The sequence below is a fragment of the Festucalex cinctus genome, chromosome 6 (genome assembly GCF_051991245.1).
Source record: "Festucalex cinctus isolate MCC-2025b chromosome 6, RoL_Fcin_1.0, whole genome shotgun sequence".
NCBI classification, from domain to species: domain Eukaryota; kingdom Metazoa; phylum Chordata; class Actinopteri; order Syngnathiformes; family Syngnathidae; genus Festucalex; species Festucalex cinctus.
The window spans coordinates 7960248-7973601 of NC_135416.1; the positions used below are offsets into that span (position 1 = coordinate 7960248).

General features: G+C 40.1%; 1 protein-coding gene across 2 annotated transcripts in view; it reads left to right on the forward strand.

The window, feature by feature from the left end:
- The window catches only part of sdk1b (sidekick cell adhesion molecule 1b), a 270446-nt gene that overhangs the window by 201044 nt on the left and 56048 nt on the right, over positions 1–13354 (forward strand). For both annotated transcript variants that reach the window (XM_077524564.1, XM_077524563.1), the window contains 3 exons: positions 3180–3361; positions 7104–7219; positions 11445–11640. In XM_077524564.1, coding sequence (XP_077380690.1) covers positions 3180–3361; positions 7104–7219; positions 11445–11640 — 494 coding nt within the window. The remainder of the gene's footprint in view (positions 1–3179; positions 3362–7103; positions 7220–11444; positions 11641–13354) is intronic.

Below are 13354 nucleotides of genomic sequence, written 5' to 3' on the forward strand. Positions count from 1 at the left end.
AAACAATGTTGAATTTAACTAGCACCCTTGTATTTGAACCCTACATTAACTCCATGGCCAGCTGCATTCCCTAATATATCATATAGTGGCTTTACAGTATACATTTTTTTAAAAAGTAATCTCAGTTTATGGAAGGCATTATATCACAAGTGGAGGCTGGTGCATTACTTGCTGTAAAATGTTAAAATGTTGCTACCGTGTCTACGCAAATGTATTATTCATGATCACATGCTTGCAACACACTCGTGTTCATCTAAAAAATACATTGTTATGAAAGGCAAAATGCTTTTTTAATAACAAACATGATCATTTTATTTTGCCAAGCAGGGCCACGCGTTTGCATTGTTCACTGCACAATTACAGGACAATAGCATGTATTCACAATCTGCATAATGAACCCCCTACACTGGTCAACATGGACTGTGCATCAAGCGGAATATGATGTTTATGCCATGCACTCTGAAAGGGGAAATCAACCTTTAACATTTTTTGACAATAATATGTTATATGTGACCTTGCTAGTCTAATCATGGCAGGGGGCGGCCATCTTGATGACATCACTGTTGCTCAGGGCTCAGGAAACAACCAATCACAGCTCAACACTTTTTTATTGTAAAAAATAAATAAATAAATAAATAAATAAATAAATAAATAAATAAATAAATATCCATCTCAGGGGGCGGCCATCTTGATGACATCACTGTTGCTCAGGGCTCAGGAAACAACCAATCACAGCTCAACACTTTTTTATTGTAAAAAATAAATAAATAAATAAATATCCATCTCAGGGGGCGGCCATCTTGATGACATCACTGTTGCTCATGGCTCAGGAAACAACCAATCACAGCTCAACACTTTTATTATTGTAAAAAATAAATAAATAAATAAATAAATATCCATCTCAGGGGGCGGCCATCTTGATGACATCACTGTTGCTCAGGGCTCAGGAAACAACCAATCACAGCTCAACACTTTTATTATTGTAAAAAATAAATAAATAAATAAATAAAATAGGGTTGACTTTCCCTTTAATCAACTGTATGTGTGAATCAGCAAATTTGTTTTGTTTTTTTATTTACATAAAATCGAATAAAACCGAGTTTTAAATTTTTAAATATATCGAGATACTTAACGATAGTCTTTTATTGGAGAGATACAGTCCTGACAAGTTCATTCAAAAGTATGTAAAATGACAACAACAAAAAAATGTCATTGCATCATACACTGTCAAACTGGATCGTACCAGATGGAATCGTAATCCTACTGAGTCATACTAAATCAGTCAATTCTGAAATAAACGGTTTTGCATCACAATTCCCACAAAGGGATGATGAGAAAAAGTGAAGAATCCGTGCTAATTAGTAAGATAGCCGAAGATCGACTTGGCGAGGGCGTTTAACACCAGAATTAAGTGCTTTGGTGATTGAGTCGACTTTTCACAGACATCTGGCTGGAACCGTGTCAAAGTGGAGAACATCAAACTTTAAAAAGCAAAACAGCAGACAAATTAATAAGGATTATGGAGAGGAATTATACTCTGAAACAGAAGTGGAAATGAATTAATTACATGTACGTTGATGCCGTTTTTTTTTTTTTACATACATGACCCTAATGTACTGTAAAAACAGATTGAGTTGCAAAACGACGTGGAAGCTGATCTTATTCACCCAGGATTCCATCCGTGCAGTTCATTTTCACATTTTGGGAGCAGCATATGCAGATAAAATGAATTTAGCTCACGTAATCTGATTTTACCAACCTGAGACAAATTGCAAGCTAAACCACTTTTACACCTGTTGCCCACAACGTACGCAATCTGTTAGAGTGATTGAACACGCAATTTAGCGCTCCCTTTTTGTGTTCACACGAAAAGATTTGAACACACCTACCTACCAACAACACCACAACACATGCAACCTGTTAGAGCGAGTGAACATACAATTTAGTTTAGTGAGCGAACATGCAATTTGGAATGTTACAGGTTGTTTTTTGGTCCTCTGTCCTGCTGCTTCTAATGTGTCACGCTGTTTGCAATCAAAATACCCTCCGCTGCTTCCTGCTCATTTGCATATAATTGCAGCTCATGTTTTTAATCCTTATTCACTGTGTAATCTGCTCCCACTCTATTGAAATCACAAACTCGGCCGGCTCATTTCTGCTTGACATCACATTTTGGTTGGGTGGGGGTCCGTATCCGCCTCCTTCTTCTGCCCTCACCTCGATTATCCTGTCTTTTTTTTGTTTTGCCAGCTTGTCATCTCCTCACTCGCCACCTCCTCTTCATCTTTCTCTCCTCTCCTCTGCTCTGTTTCACCTCTGCTCCGCCCTGCATCCGAGCGTCACTCTGTTTATCTCCCCGCCTGCCGAAAAAATACATCCTGTCAGCCTCCAGTGGCGCCCCCACTGGATGCGTCCGCGCCGCTCGGGATGACACACAGCGCTGAGTCAGCTGCTCAAACGTTCTTGTTTACACTTTTGACGCCGGATGAAGATGCTGACATGTAGATGAAAGCTTTTTTTCACAGCTGAGTGATAGCAAAGCGCTAACATACTGTACGCTGCTTGTTTCATTGAGATTTATTTTGTGGAGAATTTTGCCCATCGCAAATTGTACAAAATGATGTTTGGTGGGGTGATACTTTAAAAGGTGTTATATAATATGAAATAATGGAGGAGATGGAAAAAAATATTATGTAATTCCTATCGGCATCATTTTTTAAATATTAGATATATGACATTTTGAAGGGTTTAAATATGTATTCTATAACTTTAAAAACTCGTTATTATACAATAAAAATAATATTGTTAATCCTTTAAAAACATCACTTTCTGGGAGTTAATTAGAAAAAATGTTTTATATTGCTTTTTAATTTTAAATGAGTTTTAAGCTTAGAATTTGGGATGGCCACGTACCGATACCAGCCTTATTTCAAGGTTTTGGTACTCTTGTGGCTATTTTACGATCAGGATGTAGAAATTAGAAGAATAAAAAAAAAAAAAAATGCCATTAAATGGATGCACTTTTAAAGAAACATGTCTGTTTTAAGCTGAAAACCATATGCACAAAGAATTATGTCGTTACTAGCCAGATGTTTCAATTCCTCCGAAAGGGCAATACCAGAAGGAATGATATTACAGTATAATGTGGCTCACCAATGTGTTTATTTGTTTATGTCAAGGTACCGTCTGGCGGGGCTTCCAGGCGACTACCAGGAGAAGAACATCAGCAGTCCGGAGACCAACTACTGTTTGCTGAAGGAGCTGATCATCTGGACGCAGTACCAGATCCAAGTGGCCGCCTACACGGGCGTCGGCCTGGGCGTCTACAGCAGCCCTGTTACCGAATACACGCTGCAAGGAGGTCAGGACGCACACAAGAAACACCTTTAATAAGATAAATGGGTCTTATTGGGAGATTTGCATCAATCTGATCGGCTGCATCAGGATTGGTGAGCATTTTATCGGTCATCAACCGTAATATCTTCATTTGCCTGATCGATTGTTATTTTCTGGGGTTGGATCCCAAAAGCGCAGACACAAATAAGATTTAACTCTTTATTCGCATAACATCGAGAGGCGCAGAACAAACTTGACTAGACGAGAAACAATGAGAATGCATCGGGAATCACGAGACGCCAAGCTCCCTTGGGCTGCGGAGATGCACAGAGGAACAGTGGTAATAATCCGACAAACACACACCTCTTTTGGCTTAAATAGACAGTCAATTGATCGGATTGGCTGTGGACAGACATGTGGGTAACAGGACAGACATGGAATTATCTGATTGGCTGTTGACCGAGTAAAGAGATGAAAGATTAAAGATAGCTCCTGACATCACATTTTTTCGTTTTTCCAGTTGAAACCAGATGATGGTTACATCAGTTCAAAATAGACACTTGACCTCGCGGTCAGGACCCCAAACATAACCCTTGCATGACCCAAACTTAACTCTAGCATGACCCAGTCATGACATTGATCGATGACATCATTGGTTGGCTCCATGAAATAAGACGTTGCATTTTATATTTAATGTTTATCAGCATTTTTTTTTTCATGCATCTCAATTGACTTCGGCCCACTGGCCCGGTCAGGCCAGTCTTGCCTAACGTAGTTCTGCCACTGATGTTTATCGATGATGTTTCAGTTTGCTATCTATATTAGAAATGGATCAATAGACTGGCCCTACTAGTCTCTTTTTGGTAAAATGTAGGAAAATAATCATGACAAATTAGTGCATCTGCTCTAAAAGAGGCCGGCCCACCAGGCATCTGCCCTGTATGCCAGATGGCCAGTCCAGCCCTGCCTATTGTACTTTTGATATACAGTACAGTACAAAATTTTAACACAAAGACGAGATATTGTGAGCAAAACCTGTCTTTCTGATGCAGATATTGATTCGCCGATGTGTCAAACTGCTGCATTACGTATAGCGCAGAGGAGGACATACTCGATAGTTTCCTTGCCTTAAGTATTGGTGGCTGGTATTGGCAACGTCCATGATTCCTCGATATGTAAAAATAAGCCCTAGTGTAAATGCTTGTTTATCTTGTGCCCTGCCATTGGTCCCGAGTGTACCCCACCTCTGGCTGGGATAGGCGCCAGCTGAACCGATATCCTAACGAGGACAAGCTCTTTATAAAATGGATGGATAGTTAATGCATATTTACCATGATTTAACGACAACATCAATGAATTTGTCTTTATGGGAGTCGGGATGCCCTTCGTGGGGGGGCTTGGCTCCGATGTAACCGTAACCCGGCTTGGTGGTTTTAATTTCCAATCAGGATGCTCTTTGGCGGCGCTTGTAAAAGATGTGGAGCCACTTAGCATGTGAAGTTTTTCAATTAGTTGTTTTTCATTTCAAGTATTTTGTAATTAAAACCGCTCGTCATCAGCGAGCGCTGCGGACAGCTTTATCGACTCCAAAGTGTTGCTCATTAACGTGATTTGGAGGGCGTGGAGGCGGGAGCTGAGTCACGTTATGCGAAGTTGACTCGTATTTAATAGCATTTCTCTCCCGCCGCCGCTTCTGCTGCGGCTTTCCGGCGCTCTGGCATACGTGCATAGTGAGATTTCCCCAGAGGACGGAGTTGAGTCTTTTATCTGGAGCTGTGAGCTGCCAGGGTTAAGAAGCCGGGCCCCACGAGTGCACTCAGCATGGCAGGGGGGAAGAGAGCATCTTTAGCATCAATTAATCTCCGTCTCTCTCGCCCGCTCTCGCTCCCGTCTCTTCCTTAGCCGCCTCTCCACTTTTCCCATTTTTCACCGGCGTTTTATTCCGCTCTGTTCTTACATGATATAAAAGGGCATTCCCGTCATGAGAGCCGCGCTCCAGCCTCCCCGTGCATCGGCGTCGTAAACCTCTTACTGTGTAATCACCGTGACGTTTTCCACACACCCGTGTCACGACCGTCTTCAGTCTGACCACTCTGGTCGGCTCCATGTAAGGCGGAATCGTTCACTTCAGCGCACGTTGGCAATATTAATATCTCTTCTAGCCTCCGTGCGTTCAAATTAAACTGGTAATAAGTCTTAAAAAATGAGCTGGCATTTACGGTAAATGGTATGTCCCTCGGCGCCCCCACTTAATCACTGTCTGCTCAAAACACGTTTCTGTTTTGATCTTAAAAGTTTCCATACATTTTGTAAATGATTTTCATTTTCTTTTGCTTTTTGCATTGTGTCTTGATGGAATAAATGAGGTTGTTTGTAATTCTTTGTGCACTGCAGATGGCAAGCGTAATAGACATTCACACACATTCACCTAGCCCTCATTTCTTAAAAATTAAAATAATTTTTTTTCCCAATTGTAATTGTTTACTGGTGAACAAATTGAACATTTTAATCGAATCTGTCTCATGTCGCCTGGAAATCAGAAAGTGTTGTTTTTTTTTGCATTCCCCTTTTTCATGTATCTTCAGGAAGTTCTCCTTTAGTTTTGCTCGATAGCTAGTTGTGCTGGACTAGAATTGCTAAACTTGGCACTGCGAATCATGTAGTTAGTAGGGATGTAACGATAACGGCAATATTGTGATATTAAAACTGACACAATATATCGTCGTCGTCATGTCACGATATTAAAAGCACCGCATCTGTTAAAAAAAAAGTCAGGTTGACTTCCATTTGTGCAGTTCGTGCACACTCTGGTGGCTAGTTTTTTAGTGCAGTTTAATTTTCACAAGGCATGTTTTGGCCCTTCTATGTTTAAAATACACGGTAATGGTCAGATGAAGGGGGACGTATTGCCAACCTCCCCACAATATCGTGATAATATTGTATCTTGATGTTTGGATATTGTTACATCCCAAGTAGTTAGGACGCTGTTTCCCTTCTCTCAACTTAACTTTATTTCCAGAGCATTTTAAAACTTCTTCCTACTCCCTTTTGAACATGCAGATTATTATTGACTGATTTTATGTTTCTTTTATGTTAAAATTTTCTTTTCTGCTGTCTCTCTGTTTGTGCGTTTATGATGTATGTTCAATAAAATCAATCAATCAATCAATCAATCAAAACATCCACTGCTGTTTTCTTCAGATGAAACCGCAGTGGGCAGTGGAACGATGAAAACAACAGAAGCCCCAGGATTGAACCCTGTGGAACACCATACATGTCAATTCATATTGCACATATTCATCCATATCCAAAATTTTTTACAAGCCATCCGTGACCCACTTTTGGTCACTAAGTCATGTCCATGACTTATTCCCTGAGGTCGCTGAGTGGACTTCATATATGATGACATCTCCTCTCATCAGCCGAGCTGTATTTTACATTAGTCCTAATGCACTTCATCATTTGCAGGACAATGCTATGCAAAATACATGAATGCTAAATTAAAATTGGGTTCTTAATGAGAAGTGGTGCCATTTTTGCACCAAGGCTAGCCTTCACTATTTGCAACTCAGCCAGTAATGGCTGCATTGAATGGAAATGTTTTCATATATCTGCATTAGGAACGTATCTGTCATCTAAAAATGTTTTCATATTCTCGGTCGCCAGCATACATTTGTGCAGTGTGTATGCGTGTTGCCTCTCATCCTGTCCTTTTGACGAACCATCGCAGCTAAATATGGTGTGTGTGTGTGTGCGCGTGTGTGTAGTTCCCACAGCTCCTCCACAGGAAGTGGAAGTCGTCGCTATCAACTCCACCACAATCCGCTTCACATGGAACCCGCCGCCTCAGCAGTTCATCAACGGCATCAACCAGGGATATAAGGTAAACAATGCCATCAAAGCGGTGACCATGCAAAAGTGCAAAAAATAATGTACTTGATAAAATGTAAAATAAATAAATAAATAAAAATAAAAACTTTCAGGTGATGTCATTGTCTAATCCAATCCTGATGCCAAAATGAGCCATTTTATTAAAAGGAAAGTAGCAATATTTTAATAATACCAAGGTCACAAGTATAACCCACTCGCCCCCTTTTGGCCTGGATATAATTAGACAGCTCATAATGGTGTAATATAGTTATAATTTTATAAAGGTTATTCAATATTTTAATAAGATACCTTGGGCTTTTTTTTTTTTTTTGCACATTCATTCAAGTAAGCCACATAGAAAAACTTTGTTCATTAATCACACGGATCATTTGGGGTTATGGATGATGTTGAGAGTTTTAATAAAAGTATTATGCAGTAGTGGCTTGAGATACAAGTGACTTTTTTTTTTTTTTTTTTTTTTTAAGATATGAGACATCGTTGGACTGTACGCTGGCAGTGAACTCGGGTCAACCCATTTCAAAATGTGCTACGTTTTGGCAACTAGTGAGCAATTAAGCAAGCAAACAATCTGATGAAATTTACTGTCAAACATAACGTGAAACGAAGAACTACTAAGTGTGTATTTACAACTCAACTAAGGCCCCATTAGCTTAATTTGAACACGAGCATCTAAGTTGCGGTGCTTTTACCCTTTTTAAGTAACGGTTGACTGAAAATGATGCAGCAACGTACTCACAGCAATATACTGTACTCTTCATTCTCCGTGTAGAACGACTTAAATGATATAAGCTCAGTCAAATCCACCCCCAAAAAACACTAGTTAGACCTGGTTTTACCGAGTCTAAAGTTTCGTCTAGTTTTTTGTTTTGTTTTGTTTTGTTTTGTTTTTTAGATACAACTAATGACTTTCATTTTTTGAATGTAACTGAGCGTGCATGCAATATTTAGGTGAACCACCAAGTTTTCCGTCCACTTGTCTCGGTCTAACTTCTCGATTTGTTGTGCTGTTTTACTCACCTGTCTGCCGGGGTTGTAAACGATCACCGTTGGGAACTAGATCCGTCATTTGGACAGGAAGACAATATTTGCAGTTGCAAGTTAATCTCCATTTAATGCGTGTAGTCATTTGTATCAGCTCGCAGTACTAATTAAAATATGGTTTTGATTCATGTATAACGAGTAAATAGAGAAGAGTGGTTGGTACAGCCGCCTCGCAAAGCGATATAGGAAATGGATGGATGAATGAAACATACAAATCAACTGGATTTATTTATTTATTTATTTATTTATTTATTTATTTTTTATAAGGACAACTACAGAAGCACAGACTAAATGTAGCACAGCAGTCTGATGTTTACATCACAGTGCTTTAGCAAAAAGCTAATTCACAGTGCTCGTCCCTGGATGGACTTTTTAGTTATTTCTTATTCATAGAGACTTTCCTTTTGAGTGGAAAATGTACATATGGAAATGCAGCGTAGATTTCAAACTAAAATTGAACTTTAAAAGCAGATACTGTCAAGGAAAACAGAGCATACATAAAAGAGAAACAGCATGTGCCACAAAATTGAGCACGTTTAAAAAAAAAAAAAAAGTATATATCTTAATTGTGTTGGCAATTTCTCTCCATTAGTCACATTTGTAGAAGCAAGCCCATCTGTGGTGGCTTCAACTCAACTCTGATGTGCCGTTCCTCTGTCACAAATAGTCCAAAACAGGAGGCGTGCGACTCGTCGGCTTTTAAAGGTGAACTTGGCCTGTTCAAAATGACAGTGCTGTGATTTATGTACAGCGCCGTACCTGCTTGCGACGAGCCCTCTTTTGTGGATTGAACTCGCCTCACGTCTCCGGTCTTGGATCAACATGTAACTATAGCAACAGTGGGACCGATCCCTTTTGGCAGCCTTTAAATAAAAAAAAAGTGAGGCGGAGGGACTTGCATCAGATGCCAAATCAGCACTCTTTTAGTGCGCCCAAACTGTACTACGGCGATAATAAACGACAATAGAAGCCCTTATCTTGCCACGGCAGGCCTGGCTGCAGTGCGGCACCCCGAGGCGTGGAGAAAAACGGCCACTCCAACGTGTCACTGGCGTTCTCGCTAAATGGTGGTCAGTGGCACATTGAAGTTGGTGATTGGAGTAACAATTAAAACTTAGGACTGTTGTTGTAAAATGCTTCTTGAGATTTCTTCATTCGGTAAAAAGCATTTAAGCGGTGTAACTTGTTGTTCAATATGGCCTACTTCATAGGATTTTTTTTTTTTTTTTTTGAGTGTGCATGGCTTACATATACTAGATGCACTCAATTATCTTAAGTTCATATTTGCAATACAATGTTATAATTCTTTTAAAGGGGAAGTTAACCTTAAACATTTCTTGACAATAATAAGTTACATGTGACCTCACTACTCTACATGGCATTCTGATTTTTTTGTTCACAAACAATATACATCTCCACATAAAGAGCCGTGCAGCATGTAAAACAAACAACAGAGTAAAATTAATGATAGAAAAAGAAGAAAAATAATACAATAAAATAAAGGGCATTAAATGGCTTCTTAGTCTTCACAAAATTAAATGTTTGTACATGACATTCTGTTTCATATTACATTTGTGGAATATGAGTTATGAAGCAAAATCCAGCCATTTTTATCCATCTCAGGGGGCGGCCATTGTGCCACTTGCTGTCGAGTAAAAATGACATCACAGTGGCTCCAGGTAACGACCAATCACAGCTCAGCTTCAGAAAACAGGTGAGCTGTGATTGGTCGTTCCCTGAGCCTTGAGCAACTGTGATGTCATCCTCACTCGACAGCAAGTGGCAAAATGGCCGCCTTCTGATATTGATAAAAATGGCTGGATTTTGCTACTTAACTCATATTCCACTAAAGCAATATTAACAAGAATACCGTATTTGGACTAGTTGTCAAGAAATTTTGGGGGGGTTGACTTGTCCTTTATTTTTTATTTTTTTTATTTTATTTTTTTTAACGGGGAACAGCTTTTCAATCCATTTCAACAGGGAAAATTGCGTTGATATGTGAGTAAATTGAGTTACAAGTTTGGTCTCAAAACAAATCAAACTCATTCGTTAAGTTATGACTATGTTTGTATAATTATTATGTCCCATACTGTCAGCCATGAAATAAGTGATTGTTTTGAGAGTACCAACAGCCTCTTTGCAGGTGACGCTATCGAGCAGCATAATCCTAAATATGATGATAGAATAAATTGACGTGTTCAGATTAAAGCCGTCGACTCGCTGCCGGCTGTGGACACGGTAGCTCATAATTAATCATTTGGCTTTCAAAGAGACTGCTGAAAGAAATCCATGCTGCAATAAGATGGAATCTAATGGGGCACAGTGTATCCCGGAGGGAATTTGCAAGGAACCCCGGCTCATTATTGATAGCACGTGCTACTTTTGTCTTATCAACACAGTTTGTTCGCGTAATCGTTGATCGTTCACACCTGAAAAGTGTAATTAAGATATCTTAACACGCTGTGAACACAATGCATCTCGCCTCAGAAGCGATTACTCACCGCTTTGATTTGCTCCACCGCCGCTAGTACAATGACAAATGTAAATGTGCACCCGGCAGCAATATAGCGTTAATGCATCATTTAGATTTCCATTAGAATGCTATTTTCACACGGGGCGGCATCGACCCGCCCGCTAATTCATTGTCAGTGGGCGGGCAGGTAGAGAGATGCGATTCGACAGATGGAGCGCGCAAATGGGCGTGTGAGCCCGCTTGACTGCCAGGCCGGAAATTTCTGAAGAAGCAACGGAGGAAAGACTGAGCTGATCCCTTGTCACGATTTACTGGATCCAGCAGCACAGTCACAATCATCGAAAAATCCTGATTGCGTTTTACCGTGACTTCCCAAAAACATAAAACGAGTCAGAGGAAAGCTGGTCCATATCTGATTTTTCTTTTATGTCTCAAGAAATATTAAACGTAAAACGTTCCTGTTGCTCATAAGAGGTGTTTGAAGTCTTTGGTCGAGAACGAGCAAAATACAGACCAAAAACAGCCAGATTGTCTTGTACAAGCCATTAGCATCACTCAAGACTTAAAATCGTCCTTTGATTTGAATGTGAGCCCTCATGAGAAAATGGAGGGATGAAAATGGATGGATGAATGACCTCAGGGGGGTTCGCTTCAGATACAAACTTGAAATATTGAACATTTTCGCTTTCCCTCGCTGTAGCTGCTGGTCTGGCCGGAACAGGCTCCGGAGGACGTCACCGTGGTAACCATCACCCCGGACTACCCCAGCTCGCGCCACACGGGCCTGGTCAGCGGGCTGAAGAAATTCACCTGGTACTTCGGCTCCATCCTTTGCTTCACGACACCTGGAGACGGACCACGCAGCCCCCCCACCATGCTCCAAACACATGAGGACAGTGAGTATTGTCGAACTCCCAGTTCTTTTAAAAAAAATCTGAATAATAATGCAAAAGTATTGACGTACCTGGTGTGGTGTTCATCTATTTACCTCTGCCAAAGAGCCCAAGTGGGTTTTCTTCTTTGCCAAAGTGACAGAAGATTTCCCTTCAACAATTCCATGTGTTTCAATTGCTTTGTTTTTCTTAATGTTTGCCCTTGATAGGTTGAGTGACTAGGTAAAAAAAAAAAACATATCAAGTTACATCTCAAATGAAAGGCCCTGGTGAGCGTAGTCTGGATATGTAATTATTTTGTCAGTTTATCCTTATAGGATGAAACAATTATGAGAAAAATATTTTTCTACTAAAATCATCATCATAAGAGGTATAATGCCCACCACTATTCATTCGCACGGGATAGTGACAGTGCCCCGCTGCAAATATGAAAAATCTGTGCTCACCCGAAAAGGCTTGTAATTGCCACAAGATTCCACAAGATGGCGGCAAAGCACTTTTTTATCTGTTAAACAATGTTATATTCTGACTACAATGAAGCGCCTCCCATCACGTCAACATAGCTCCTTGGGCCCAACATGCCCCAAGATGGCGCCAAAGCAATGTTTTTATTTTATACATGGCTTTGGCCTGAGCAGTGCAACAATAAGTAGGTGAGGTTTTCAGCAAATAACGTCCACCCAAAATATCGCTTAAACTTACTAACTTACTTCCTCAAGTTCAAATTGTTTTTACAGGGTCAATATTTCCAGAAGCTTCTCTTTTATATCCACTTGGAGAAGGTCACACAAATCCCATTATAAAATCTAAACGATCAAACTTGAAAAACAAATTTTGTGTGTGTATGCAGGGTCAGAAGCTGAACAAACAAACCAAAAAAAAAAAAAAGTCATCCAGATTGCACATTTGGAAGCGAAATGAATCAAACCTGCTTAATCCAATTGAACATATTCCGGTGTTTATATCTGTCCAATCTCATCAGATCAGCTAGTAATTTGATCGTATTAGGTTTCGGTCCCATGATTCCAGGGGAAATTGCGGACTTGGATCAAAGTTTGCCTGCTAAGTCAGAGTGATTTTGCAAATAACAATTATTTAAGTCTTGTCGGCGGTCTGGTCATGGTCACTTCTTTTAAACACTTCCCAGTCTTTATTACATACAAGGATCCCTTGTTTAGATCTCAATTCACCGTCAATTTCAAAACAAGGTATTTTGTTTTACAAGTTACAAGGTTTTTTTAGTTTTTTTTTTTGTTTTTTTTAAGATAGGACAAGTCTGCTATCTTAATGCTAACACACAATCAAAAACACTTATAAACGGAATAATGAAACTAGCATGAAACTTTTCAGGTATGCCGTTATTTATAGCTGACTGTTACGTGGATCAACATAATTGGTCACCGCCGCGTGTACCAAGTGCTCACACGTCAGTATCAAGTCAACACAATAGCCAGCAGGGCGGACAGACAAGCCATTATGAGCAAGCAGCAATTATTGAGCGGGAGACTGCTACGAGAAGCCATGTGCACATGCACAAACACGCGCACATATTCACGTAATCGTTGACGGGCATTGATCGGGCGCTGGGCATGTTGCGGGGTTAACGGTGGGTGTAATTCTTGCTTGATGGTGGCTTTGCGTGTGTGTGCTGGGGTGCACGTGTGTGTGTGTGTGTGTGTTATTGAATGTCTCAGCTGAATAGCTTAATCGCTCTGCT